The sequence below is a fragment of the Hydra vulgaris genome, chromosome 13 (genome assembly GCF_038396675.1).
Source record: "Hydra vulgaris chromosome 13, alternate assembly HydraT2T_AEP".
Lineage (NCBI taxonomy): Eukaryota > Metazoa > Cnidaria > Hydrozoa > Anthoathecata > Hydridae > Hydra > Hydra vulgaris.
In genome coordinates this window covers 21454061-21467796 of record NC_088932.1, presented here as the reverse complement: position 1 = coordinate 21467796, position 13736 = coordinate 21454061, and the positions used below count along the sequence as shown (strand labels likewise).

General features: G+C 28.3%; 1 protein-coding gene across 4 annotated transcripts in view; it reads right to left on the bottom strand.

Moving 5' to 3' along the window:
* Positions 1-13736, bottom strand: part of LOC136090264 (uncharacterized) — a 65979-nt gene that overhangs the window by 29124 nt on the left and 23119 nt on the right. For all 4 annotated transcript variants that reach the window (XM_065816525.1, XM_065816526.1, XM_065816527.1 and 1 more), the window contains exons 7-10: positions 10938-10985; positions 3233-3338; positions 2846-3061; positions 196-302 (exon numbers count right to left, since the gene is read on the bottom strand). In XM_065816525.1, the coding sequence (XP_065672597.1) occupies positions 196-302; positions 2846-3061; positions 3233-3338; positions 10938-10985 (477 nt within the window). The remainder of the gene's footprint in view (positions 1-195; positions 303-2845; positions 3062-3232; positions 3339-10937; positions 10986-13736) is intronic.

Sequence of the window (13736 nt, the reverse complement as noted above, 5' to 3'; positions counted from 1 at the left end):
CAATATGGATTTTGATATTCTCATTCTACAGCTGAATTTTTAACTGCTGTAACTGAAAAACTTCAATTCATCCATTCATCCCTATAATGTATTTTTGTTTTGTTTTGTGTATTGTGTTAGTGATAAATCTTTATTTTAAAACAAGTAAATATAATATCAAATAATTATTAAAAGAAAATGCTGATACTAATTTACCAAACTCTAAGGACGTTGCTAAAAATATGGGATAAATTTCCCCAATTCCAGTACCAACAATTCCAAACACTCCATAAAGTATGACACATAAAAAACTTTCCTTTGATCTAAATTATAAAGAATAATTTTATTGTATTTATCATGCTATATTAAAATTAATGAACCAAATCTTGAGCTATTTGTTGAGAAATGATGGTTTCAATCAATTGAGGAATCTGCTTTGCAAGATAACTCATATCATGATACCAATAACAATAAAAATATTTTAAAAGCATAACTGACATAAGCAAAACTCTCTGGAATTTTTGGAATTGGTAAGTACTAATTCTTAATAATTAACAAGTAATCATAACATTTCACTTACACATTTAAAGTTTTACACAAATTACAAGGTTTTTAATATAGTTTGAATAGCATCATCTTTTTTGATGATTTTAAATATCAAAAATATCAAATATCAAAAAAATATCAACAATAAAAAATATCATCATTATAATTAATAATTGTTATTGTTAATTGTTATTATTACACATAAAACTTTATATTAACTAATATTAGTAATGTTTTTTTCATTTAAAAATTAACTATTTAGTTTATTTTTAATTAAAAAAAAAAATCATGAAAATAAATTGTCATGATAACAAGTATGGTAACGATTACTGTTGGTTAACTTGTAAATTTTGTATATTTGTTGGTTACTTGTATTTACTCAAGCTAGGAAAAATGATGATTAATAGGGTTTGTAAACTTGCCTTTTCATTTACCATTAATTTGATAAATAAAAATTTAAATACGAGTATGCCGGTATATTATTGGTAAATTTTTGAATATAAATAAAATACAGATTTAGCAATGCAGTACCAATTTTATTAAATTATCCATCCTTTAAATTATTCATCATTTTTCAGCAAACTTGTTTAATAACTTATTAAAAATAACTTTTAATCAAATCATTTCATATTCACTTTACCCAACACCCAATTTGAGTATTTCATGTCGATCTTACTCAAAAACTCAATTAAAGTATTTTATTCCCACCCTTGTCATGTTTCAATGGCGATGTTTAAAATATACTTTATTTAAAACTCAAAAACTAAAACTTATAAAATGAGGTTTGACTTGAAACCAATAAAAAGGAAAAAAAGCTTCTATACCAGCTTGGATTCGCAAGCTTACATAGAAGGTGCAGTTATTAGCAGAGACACAAAAGATATCAGTTTCAGCAGAGGCACAAAAGATATCAGCAGAGACACAAAAGACATCAGACCATCACAAATAAAATCATTGAAGAATATCATTCAGCTTTATGGTAGTAGTAAGTAATATGATGATAGAGTAAGTCTAAAAAAGAAATAAGAGCTAAAAGTTTTAGAGAAATCATAGCATGGTCTGAACCACCTAAATGAGAACAAGGAAAAACTTAACAAAAGCTAAGGTAAGGGGCCAGATAAAAATCAAGTTTGTCAAGTTTTGTTTTGAGATTGTCTGGATAACAAGTAATAAGCCAAGCAACTTACAAGTGAGTGAACATCGCATCATAGGTTCAGACAAAACACAATAATATATATATATATATATATATATATATATATATATATATATATATATATATATATATATATATTTATATATATATATATATATATATATATATATATATATATATATATATATATATATATATATATAGAGTAACTTTTAGGGAAGCTCACACAGTAACTAAGACATTTTTAACAATATTTAAAAAAAAAGATAAAAGTAGATATTGTTATAGATATAACAGATATTAAAGAGTATTAATAACAGAAAGTTGGTTTTTTTTAGCGTTTGCTTAGAAAAGCAAATCCTACAAGACAGCAAGACATGTGATAGGCTGTACTGGATTACATGTTACCAGTAGCACCTTGGTTATGATCCTTGGTATGACTCTGATCCTGACTTAAGCCTGATTATAGGGCACAGTAGAGAAGATATGTACTAAAAAAAGTTACAATAATTCTGTATCAACTCAGTAATTCAAGTAATTCTGTATCAACTCAGAAAGAAATTTAAAAAATCATTTTTTTAAAACTGTAAGAAATCATTTCGTTAAAATTTTGTTCAGAAACCTTCTGTAAATGATTTTTTATCCATCATTATCAAACATTTTTGATTCTGAAAAATAAAAAAAACTACTACCTTGTAGGACTGCCTGTTCTAGACAAAGAGTAGGAGAATAAAACTCGGACTTAAAACCCTGTGGCTTGAATATAAAAATAAAATGTAATAATATTATTATACGTAAATATAATTTTATATTTTTAACCGTCAAAAATATTTGTATTACTTTTATTATAATTACTAATGATTGAATTTTTCTTATACATCACACTTTTCCTACAATAAACTTTATAGATATCAAAAAATCATACAAATCAAAAAAAAAAAACTTGTATGAAAAATTGATATTTTCAGTTGTTGAGTTCTGAACAATTTTTTTGTAAATATTTGATGTTTATTGAAAATGAACTTGTTTTAACTTTTGGTGTCAATTATTGTTTGGGTAAATTTTTAGTTAAAGTTTTGGTAAATAAAAAGCTATTTTCAGTTAGGTTTCAGTAAAATATTAGTGCTATATATCTAGTTTTAAGATAAAGTATGCGTGACCAACCTTAAAATCCTGCTAATAGATGAATTCTTCAGCACAAAAAGTAGCCTGTGAGGCCAAGATTTAAAATTTTTACTTTCAGGAAGTAGAGCAGATTTTTCTGACATTTTGTTCTCATGAGTATTTAGAGAAAGATTCATGAAACAATCTTCTTTTTTTTTAGCGCTGAGTTCAATTATATCTTCATTAATTAAACATATTTTTTCAGGTTTAAAAATACTATATAAAAAAAAAAGACTTTTAATATTTAAAAAAACCAACAACAAACATGATAACTTAAATAAAATTAAAAAAAAAAATTATAAAAAATCAACTTTAAAAAATTACATATAAATATCATTAAAAAATTATTTTAAAAAAATATAAAAGTATTACTACTGCATGACTTACTTTTTACTTTCAGGAATTGTAAAATATCCCCAAACAACTGCAAGCACAAAGCTGATAGTAATTATAAAATTAGGCAAAACTATTTCATACTTACCAAAGAAAGATTCTAGACCAAATTAATAAAAAAATCTTTTTAAATAAAAACTTAAAAATTATATCATAATTTAACTAAAACTAAATATCTGATTGTCATTATATATATAAAATTTATATATATATATATATATATATATATATATATATATATATATATATATATATATATATATATATATATATATATATATATGTATATGATATATATGATACATATATTCACACACATATATATAAATATCACTGCCTGGCTAAAGTTTCTTGTCTCAGTAAACAAAAAAAGTATAAAAAAACAAACAAACAATAAACTAATTATGATAAACCAAATTTCATTACAAACAATTACCAACTAAATTTTTTTGTTGAGCCAATTGTCTACATTTTGCTTTCCTTACTGCACATAATGTTTGTCAAATATTTGATTAAATTATAATAAATAATACAAATATTTTATATTTTTTGTTAAATTGATCACAAATTAGTTGTTGATGTAGGACACTTACAATCTAGTTGTTCCCATATTAATTCAATTTGGTTGAGGTCTGGCAATTGTGAAGGCCATGTCATAATATTGAGTTCTTTGCAAGCTTCCTTTTTTGCAAATAGTTTGTACAGTATTAGGATATTTATTTTAGGTCATTATCCTATTGCATGGTGAACTGTAAGACCTATAAGACGCTTTCCACACAGCATGACATTGATACATATCATCTTACATACCCATTCTTAAAAGTAATTCTATATTTGCTTTCACAAGATTACCAACCTGGTAAAAAGCAAAACAACCTCACACCATTACTAAACCTTCACCATGTTGGACAGGTATACACTGTGAATGGAGTTTTTTAGTAGCTGTTTGTTGCACATAAATTCAACACTTTGTTCCAAAAACAAGAAATTTGGATTCATTTATCCACAATACAATTTGCCAGTCTTAATTTCTGTCCAATTTTAATGTACTAGAATCATTCAAGGCATTTTTTATTCAATTTATTGCTTTTAAAAGTGAATTTTACTTTTGATGCTCAGGGGCGCCTTTTTTATTTCCTATCTATAGCTGTACCAGAACACTTAAAATAACAAGTAGTATTACTAACTGTAGATTGCAGGAATTTTTAAATTTTTTAAAATATAATATATTGAAATATTAATATTAGGGCTGCGGAAATTAACGATTAATTAATCGATCAATCGCTAATTTATTTAATCGATTAAAATTTCTTTAATCAGTAATATTTCGATTAATTTTTGCCGGTTTTCCGTTACTTATTTTTTTTTTTTTTTTTTTGCCGTACATATATATATTTACAAGTTTCGTAATTTATAATAGTAATATTTTCAAGTTTCCTTAGTCAAAATATATAAACGAGATTATAATTATAATTAAAATAGTACAGACAGGACTTCAAGAAGATCGTACTGATCTTATCACGAAGCCCTTACAAGTGAATAATATATATTATGTTCAATATAGGTAATATATTATATATTAAGTACAACTAGTTGTATTTAAACTACTCGAATATTAAAGTTAACTTTAATATTCTTCAATTAGAATAAACTCAAGATTACCTGTTTCTCTTGTATTATATTTATTAACGTTATTTATAAAGAAATTATTTGTGAAGTGGTATGGTACTTGGCCTAATTTAAATTTTAGCATGAACAATATATTTTGATATCTGTTAATTTGATAAATGTTAAGCATAAAAATTTATAAAAAAAATATATCGTTTTCATATAAATCATTCGCAAAGAAGTTATTTTCAGTTTTAAAAGTTTTAAAAACGTCTAAACGAAACTTTTCAAAATCAATTGTTTCAAAGTCATTAGCCATGACGAAAAAGAGTATTAAATTTAGAATTTTTCAATAGAATTCGATAAATATAAAATTAATTTTGAAAGCGCGTATCTTGAAAATCTCGACTAAAAATTTTGTCATATTTTAAAATACTTACTGACCTGGGAACATTATCTTACATTTCTATATCCGTTTCTAAAGTAAACAAAGTTTGTTTTGCAAATATGGCTGCAGCAACTAATGAAAGCAACGTTTCTGTCAAACATTTAACTGGAAAGTTAAGCAAGCATTTTGTTTTCAAGTTGAATGCTGATGGTAAAGTAGACGAAGGTGACAAAATATACTGCGTTCACTGCAATAAACAGTTTGCTTTCTGTGGCTCAAACACATCGCTGACTTATCACCTTCAGCACAAGCATCCTCTAAAATATCAACAGGTTGTCGACAGTGAACGTAAGATGACCCCTCAGATAAAATCAATCACCAATTTATTTACGTGTCAGTCAAACAAGCCTGTCAGTGAAAAGGTCTCAGCCGACCTGAAGGTGGCAATAGCTCATTGGATTGCCAGTTCTGGACGTCCAACAGCAATTGTAGAAGATGCTGGACTAGAGGCGGTGCTTCGTATTGCCCTTCAAAACCAGACCTATACTTTGCCCAGTCGCCGTACAACCGACATTGTCATTGGAGAGATGTACAATGAGAAGTTGAATGAGCACAAGAAAGCTCTAGAATGCATTTATAGTATTGCTCTAACTACTGACTTTTGGACCTCCACCAACAATGAATCGTACTGTGGGATAACAGGTCATTGGATTGATTCTGAGTGGAAACTGACGTCTGTCGCTTTAGCTTGCATAAATGTTGAAGAAAGGCACACTGCTGATAATGTTGCCAGTTTCTATGAAGAGTTTGCCGCAACGTGGAATATTGCTGAAAAAATTAGCTGTATCGTAACGGACAGTGCACGAAATATGGTTGCTGCTATAGGACGGACGGATTACAGCCATATACCGTGTATTGCACAGTCTTCAACTGAGCATACTAGCAGGTTTGAAAGCAGCTGATTCATCTCCTATTCTGGCTAAATGTCGACACCTAGTTGGACATTTTAAGCGCAGTTCAAGGAATACATCAGAGCTAAAGGCCAGCCAAGCCAGTACCTCTAACAGGTCTGACGATGTGAAGTTTCACAAATTGTAGCAGGATGTAGCTACGCGGTGGAACAGTACCTACCTAATGTTAGCCAGATTGCTGGAAGTGAAAGATGCCATTAAGCAGTATCATATTGACCATCCCGAGAATTACACTGGAGATAAACTAAGGGAGTTGGACTGGGAGAAAATGTCAAAATTTGTCTCGGTATTGGGTCCACTTGCAGATGCTACTGAGTATATTGGTAGTGAACAGTATGCTACATGTTCGGCTGTACTTCCGTTAGAAGCATTTTTGCACAGACTTCTGCGGGTTAATGATGACGATCCAGGGTATATAGCACGTTTCAAATCTGCAACACTAAATGACTTCTCAGGTCGCATTGAAAACATTGATGCATTGCCAACGTTGCAAATGGCTGTGGCATTAGACCCACGTTACAAGAAACTCGGCTGTCTCTCAAGAGAGAAACGTGAAGCAGTTAGGACAATACTTTCTAATGCATTTTGGGTGTACTGTAACCAAAGACAGAGAGCTGAATGTGAAACTACTACCAGCACTGGCAAGGCATCAGAACCTGTGCGTAAGAAACTGAAACTTACTCTGTTGGTCAGCGACTCGGAATCGTAATCCTCATCAGATGAATCACAAACAGTACATGGCTCACTGGCTGAGCTTACACAATATCAAGAAGAAGGTGTAATTCCAGAAACTGAGAATCCCCTCATGTGGTGGCAACTGAACAGGCATCGTTACCCTAACCTGAGCAGTTTTGTGCAGACAATTCTGTGTGTACCTGCCACTTCTGTTCCTTGTGAAAGACTGTTTAGTTCATCAGGGTACATTGTCAACAAACTGCGATCTTGTCTACTTCCAGAAAACGTTAACGTCCTCGTTTGTTTACGTGACTGGCTAAAGTGATGCCTACTTGTACTTGTCAATTAAACTGAATACAGTATAGCAGGCATTAAGTGTCTTGTTTGTTAACGTTTGTGAATACTGTAGTTAGCTAACGTTTACCGATAACAACTTCACCTCACCAGTGGTGAAAAGCAGGTTATTCTGTCGACTTCAGAATTAATCGAAATTAATCGATTAAAATTTTAGACGATTAATCGAACAAAAAAAAATTCATCAGTACAGCCCTAATTAATATATATATAATTTCTAATATTTTATTATCTAAAAATAATCAAAATGTATTTTTATAAATGGGAAATTAAAAAAAAAAATATAAAATTAATGAAAATTATTTTTTCAAAATACTAAATAAATTTTTATTTAGTAAGTATTTTGAATATAAATTTATTCAGTTTATTATATTATTGGAGAAAAACTACAAGGAAATTGCGTTTTGAGAAAAGAACAGTTGAATTTAATTTTTTTGAGGATGCTTATAATAAAAAATGAAGGAAACATGTTTTGCATTAGTAATTTCAAAAAACATTTTAGTACATTTTAATTGAATTATTTTATGTCTTATAAACATTTTTAAAATTCCTTATCAAAAAGTATAAAAATTATAAATTTGTGAACAAATTTATTATAATGATGAATTATAAATTTATGACCAAAATTTGTGTAAAAATTATAAATTTGTGACTAAAAACTTTTGCCAGACAATGTATTTATACAGATATTTATGTTTGTATATGTGTGTCTGTGAGTTTATGTCTGTCTATATAAATATATATATATATATATATATATATATATATATATATATATATATATATATATATATATATATATATATATATATATATATATATATATGAATGTAGACAACATGTATGAGAGTATGTAAATTATTAATTTATAAATATCAATTAACACGAGTTTCTCTTGATACTAAATTTATTTTTTAAAAGAAGTTTCCGCTGGATTGTTGTAAACAGCATCTTCAGCTTTAAAATTTTTTTATTTTTTATTTTTGTTTGTATCTTATTTTTAAAACGGCAGTTCTATTTTATGTCAATGGGGTGGCATCATCTTTTTCTGACGTAAGTGCACCATAAATGGTGTCCAAAATTTTGCTGACACATATTTTCCCTCGCCTAAATTGATACCGTGTTGTTGAGGGGCACATTGTGGTACTGTATTTCAAGTGCCTCACGAACATTCCTAACAAACTTTTTAGCATGAACTTTTAGAGTTTTGCAACTGTCCCATTTGTTGTGCACAATGTCTCATGTGTGTGGCTAATGCAGATTGTTCTGTTTTATTTCCTATTGTACTGTTTTTGTGTTGCTGCATGCGTGTTTTTATTTGCATTTTTGTTTCACCTATATACTTTTTGCTACAATCACATTTAACAAGGTAGACTCTTGGGTGGCTGTTCATTTGTAGTTTGGATTTGTTTCTTGATGATAATATTGCCTCCTGGTTCAGGTTTGATTTGAAGACTGTTTTATATCCTGCCTTTCTAAACACCTTACGTAATATGGGAGACAATATTGGTACCCAAGGTAATGAAACCGTTGGATACGTACTGGTGATGTTTTCAATGTTTTTAGTAGTCATTAGTGATTTTTTGTTCTTTCGTTTTATTTCTTTTATGAATTTTATGAGATTGAGCTGTTTGTAGCCATTTTCGACAAATACTTGAATAAAGAATTTCAGTTCATTTTCTATGTTTTTGACTGCATACATTAAATGCTCTATGTACGAAACCCTTGAATATTCCATTTAAAATTTGTTGGTCATGGTTTGATGTTGCCTTAACTTGAATGTTAGTAATTGCATTTTTTCTGTGTATTTTAAATTCATATTAACCATTTTTGTTATTTATTACGCATATGTCTAGAAAATTTAGTTTTCTTTCGTCATTTTCAAATTCGATAGTATATTGTATTTTTGGATGCTGTTGATTAAGTATAGATTGTCGAATGAGATGTTTGCTTATCGCGTTGAAGAAGTTTTAATTTTTTGATTAATCTGTCTTTGGATTTTAAGAACATACTTTCTCGTGCTTTTTCAGTGACTCTTTTTACGGCTTCATAACCCAATGTTTCGAATATTTTCATGAGTTTATTTTTAATGAATTTAACTTAAGTTTGTTTAAAGAACCGTGTTTTATAGATAAGTAGATGACAGTCATGCTAGAGTCCCTGACATTGCCCAGGCTGATCAATTTAAGACAATACTTAATCAACAGCATCCAAAAATACAATATACTATCGAATTTGAAAATGACGAAAGAAAACTAAATTTTCTAGACATATGCGTAATAAATAACAAAAATGGTTAATATGAATTTAAAATACACAGAAAAAATGCAATTACTAACATTCAAGTTAAGGCAACATCAAACCATGACCAACAAATTTTAAATGGAATATTCAAGGGTTTCGTACATAGAGCATTTAATGTATGCAGTCAAAAACATAGAAAATGAACTGAAATTCTTTATTCAAGTATTTGTCGAAAATGGCTACAAACAGCTCAATCTCATAAAATTCATAAAAGAAATAAAACGAAAGAACAAAAAATCACTAATGACTACTAAAAACATTGAAAACATCACCAGTACGTATCCAACGGTTTCATTACCTTGGGTACCAATATTGTCTCCCATATTACGTAAGGTGTTTAGAAAGGCAGGATATAAAACAGTCTTCAAATCAAACCTGAACCAAGAGGCAATATTATCATCAAGAAACAAATCCAAACTACAAATGAACAGCCACCCAAGAGTCTACCTTGTTAAATGTGATTGTAGCAAAAAGTATATAGGTGAAACAAAAATGCAAATAAAAACACGCATGCAACAACACAAAAACAGTACAATAGGAAATAAAACAGAACAATCTGCATTAGCCACACACATGAGACATTGTGCACAACAAATGGGACAGTTGCAAAACTCTAAAAGTTCATGCTAAAAAGTTTGTTAGGAAAGTTCGTGAGGCACTTGAAATACAGTACCACAATGTGCCCCTCAACAACACGGTATCAATTTAGGCGAGGGAAAATATGTGTCAGCAAAATTTTGGACACCATTTATGGTGCACTTACGTCAGAAAAAGATGATGCCACCCCATTGACATAAAATAGAACTGCCGTTTTAAAGATACAAACAAAAATAAAAAATAAAAAAATTTTAAAGCTGAAGATGCTGTTTACAACAATCCAGCGGAAACTTCTTTTAAAAAATAAATTTAGTATCGAGAGAAACTCGTGTTAATTGATGTTTATAAAATAATAATTTACATACTCTCATACATGTTGTCTACATTCATATATATATATATATATATATATATATATATATATATATATATATATATATATATATATATATATATATATATATATATATATATATATATATATATATATATTTATTTATTGATCAGTTATGATCAAGCTGTACCTTACTAAATTATTTTTAAAAATCCTATCATATTTACTACATCAGTAAATGCACTTTAAAGTCGATTTGAATGATATTATTTGAATGATATTATTTGAATGATGTTTATTTATAGGGCTTTTACTAAAAAGCAAAATAAATCAACATTTACTAGGCTCTGCTTACAAAAGCATATTGACAATTATATCACAAAGGAAAAACAATAACTTAAATAAACAACTAAAACAACGACTTTAAAACTAAACTTAAAAATTAAACTTAAAAATAAAAAGAGGAACCTTTACTAAATGTTTTTGGATATAGTTCAGCAGGAAAAACTAGCATAGCTAAAATAAAATTAAACAAAAAACAAAACAGATTAATACATTGTTATTTATGTTTTATAATTTTTTTTAACAATAAAAATGAGAAAAACAAACTTTTTTGTCGAAAGTTATACCAATACTTTAATTATAATAATAATAATTATTATTAGCAATTTTTATTTGTTTTTCTATTTTTTATATATAGCATTTTATATTAAAGTTCAACAACATTTATGAAAAATTTATTTTATGTAATAATTAATAGGTCAATCTTTTCTTGACATGTTTGAAAAATTTTTTTTTTTAATAACTGGCTTTATCAACAGTAAACAATCTTTTCTAAGATTCTTTGTATCTCTCTATAAGCATCTGCATCTGCTGGATCATTTACCTTAACTAAAAACAATAAAGATCTATAAAGATCTAGAAGCAGACTGTTCCCCTAATGGAAGTGAATGCCAGTCCCTAATTTTTTATTTATTTAACCCAATCTCAAGAGACTTTTGGAAAATCTTAAACAGTGTAAGGTAAGTCAAACAAACCATCTTTAATTCATGGGTCTGAACTTAAGAAAGAACTATAAAAGTAAAACTTGTAAAGAACTTTCCTTTTAGTCCGTTTCCTGAATCAAATGACCAAACTCTTTCTTCTATTCCAATTAAACAGCTTAAATCATTGGTATACATCTAAATCACTAGGGCTTTTGTTGCTTAAGTCATTTCTCACTTCAAAACTCTTCAACTGCTTGTAGTTCAGACAACGTTCTTGTGTCTTATAACAATATTCTTCAGAAATTTCTTCAGTTCTCTCTAAACTATTTATTTAGTGCTTACTGAATCTTGTTATCCTGCCCGACGGAAATGACATCTGTGTTTAAAATTTTTTAAAACTCTGGATCAGTCTACTCTCTATTATTAGCAAGGTTTTTAAGTATTTAATCAACAGATTTTTAACATCTCATTTTAAATCTAATAATAAATCAGATTTCAACCTTCTTATTTTACGGCTGACTTGCTAACTGCTCTAACGGAATCATTCTACTGTGCATTAGTTAAAGGTAGCGAGGCAGTGAGTAATGGCCTCGACATATCAAAAGCATTCAATAAAGTTTAGGAAGTTAGTCTTCACTATACAATCTTCCTGAGAGTCTTACATCTAAAAAGAATCTTGATAAGGAAATTTGCTGACAACTTAACTTTACACTACTATCTTGACAAAAAAAGATTTCTCTTTTCGATCGCTTAGAACAAACAGCCAATCTTGAATCTGATCTCTCTTCTGTAACAGCTTGGAGATTGCAGTGGCTTGTGAATTTTAACTCTAACAAAACTCAGTTATTTACTGAAAACAACTATTGCACAATAATATTGACATTCCTATATTGTATGGCAACCCTCTCACTGAGTCCTTTTCGTTATGTCTTTTTGGATTATTATTTACTACTGACCTCTCATGGAAACCATATATACAACCCATTACAAAGTTAGCATCTCCTAAAGCTACTTCTCTTTATTTTGCTTACAATTATCTTACTTCTCGTTCAATTCTCTACCTCTACAAATCCCTTATTTGTCCCATTGTCATAAGATTGTCTCTCTTTCTCTTTTCTACAATTACTATCACACTCACTCTTCAAAAGAGCTATCATCTTTAGTTACGTCAATCATTTTTGCTTTTCTCATCAATCAGCAAAGTTGCATTCTTTTACTGTATTTATCTCTTCTAACTCTAAAAGCTTTTATCCATCCATATTTTTTCCCCGCAAACCAATGTTTTGGAACCTTCTCACATCTTCATGTTTTTCTAACTCATACAATCTTCAACTTTTTAAGCTTTTTATCAACCGTTTCCTTGCTCTTCAACACTATTCTTTGTTTGCTAGCAGTCTTTCGCAGGAAGACATGCTATCACATGCCTTTAAAAACATTTTAAAAACACGCTAAATGAAAAATATTCTGAATTATACCTTAAGTGAAATAAATTACATCAAAACTTTTAACAAATGTTTTTATATTAGCAAAATGCTTTTAATTAAATTAACAATTTACTGATAATGGTTTTTTTTAAAAGTATAATATCACAGTTGTATATATTTTTTAAATTTATAATATATTAATTGTTTAAGTGTGCATTTATAATAAACGTTATTAAAAAATAAAAAATTGTTTTGTTTTTACTTTTACTTTTAATATAAGAATAATTAAAGTTAATACATTTGAAAAGATAAAAAAAACGTTTTAAAAAGCTATTACAGTTAAATAAGTTTGATCTTTCATATTATTATTTTATTTTATAATATGAAAGATCAAACTTATTTAATCTATTAAAAAGTGCAATCTAGTTCTCTACCAGACTATTAAAAAGTGCAATCTAGGATCTATTAAAAAGTGCAATCTAGTTCTCTACCAGACTTTCCCCAACAAAAAAAAGTATGCTTCAACACAGAAACAAAATTACTAATAACCAAGGAAAATATTCAAGATTGAAAAAATGAACTCAATAGGATGCAACAAAACTCATCACAAGTTCAAAGAATATATAAAAAAGGTTTTGTGATTTCGCTAACTATCATCTACCCAATATCCCAAAAAAATTCACCATATTTGAAAATAGGTATCTGAGTTCTTATGATTAATCAAAAACCATTCATTTACCATATGAGAACATATGGCACATTTACCATATGAGGACAGACTCTTTTCCTGAAAAGTGGCTAATTATATAATTATATAGGGGTTCAGTTAACATCGATTGTAAAAAGTGTTAAAAATC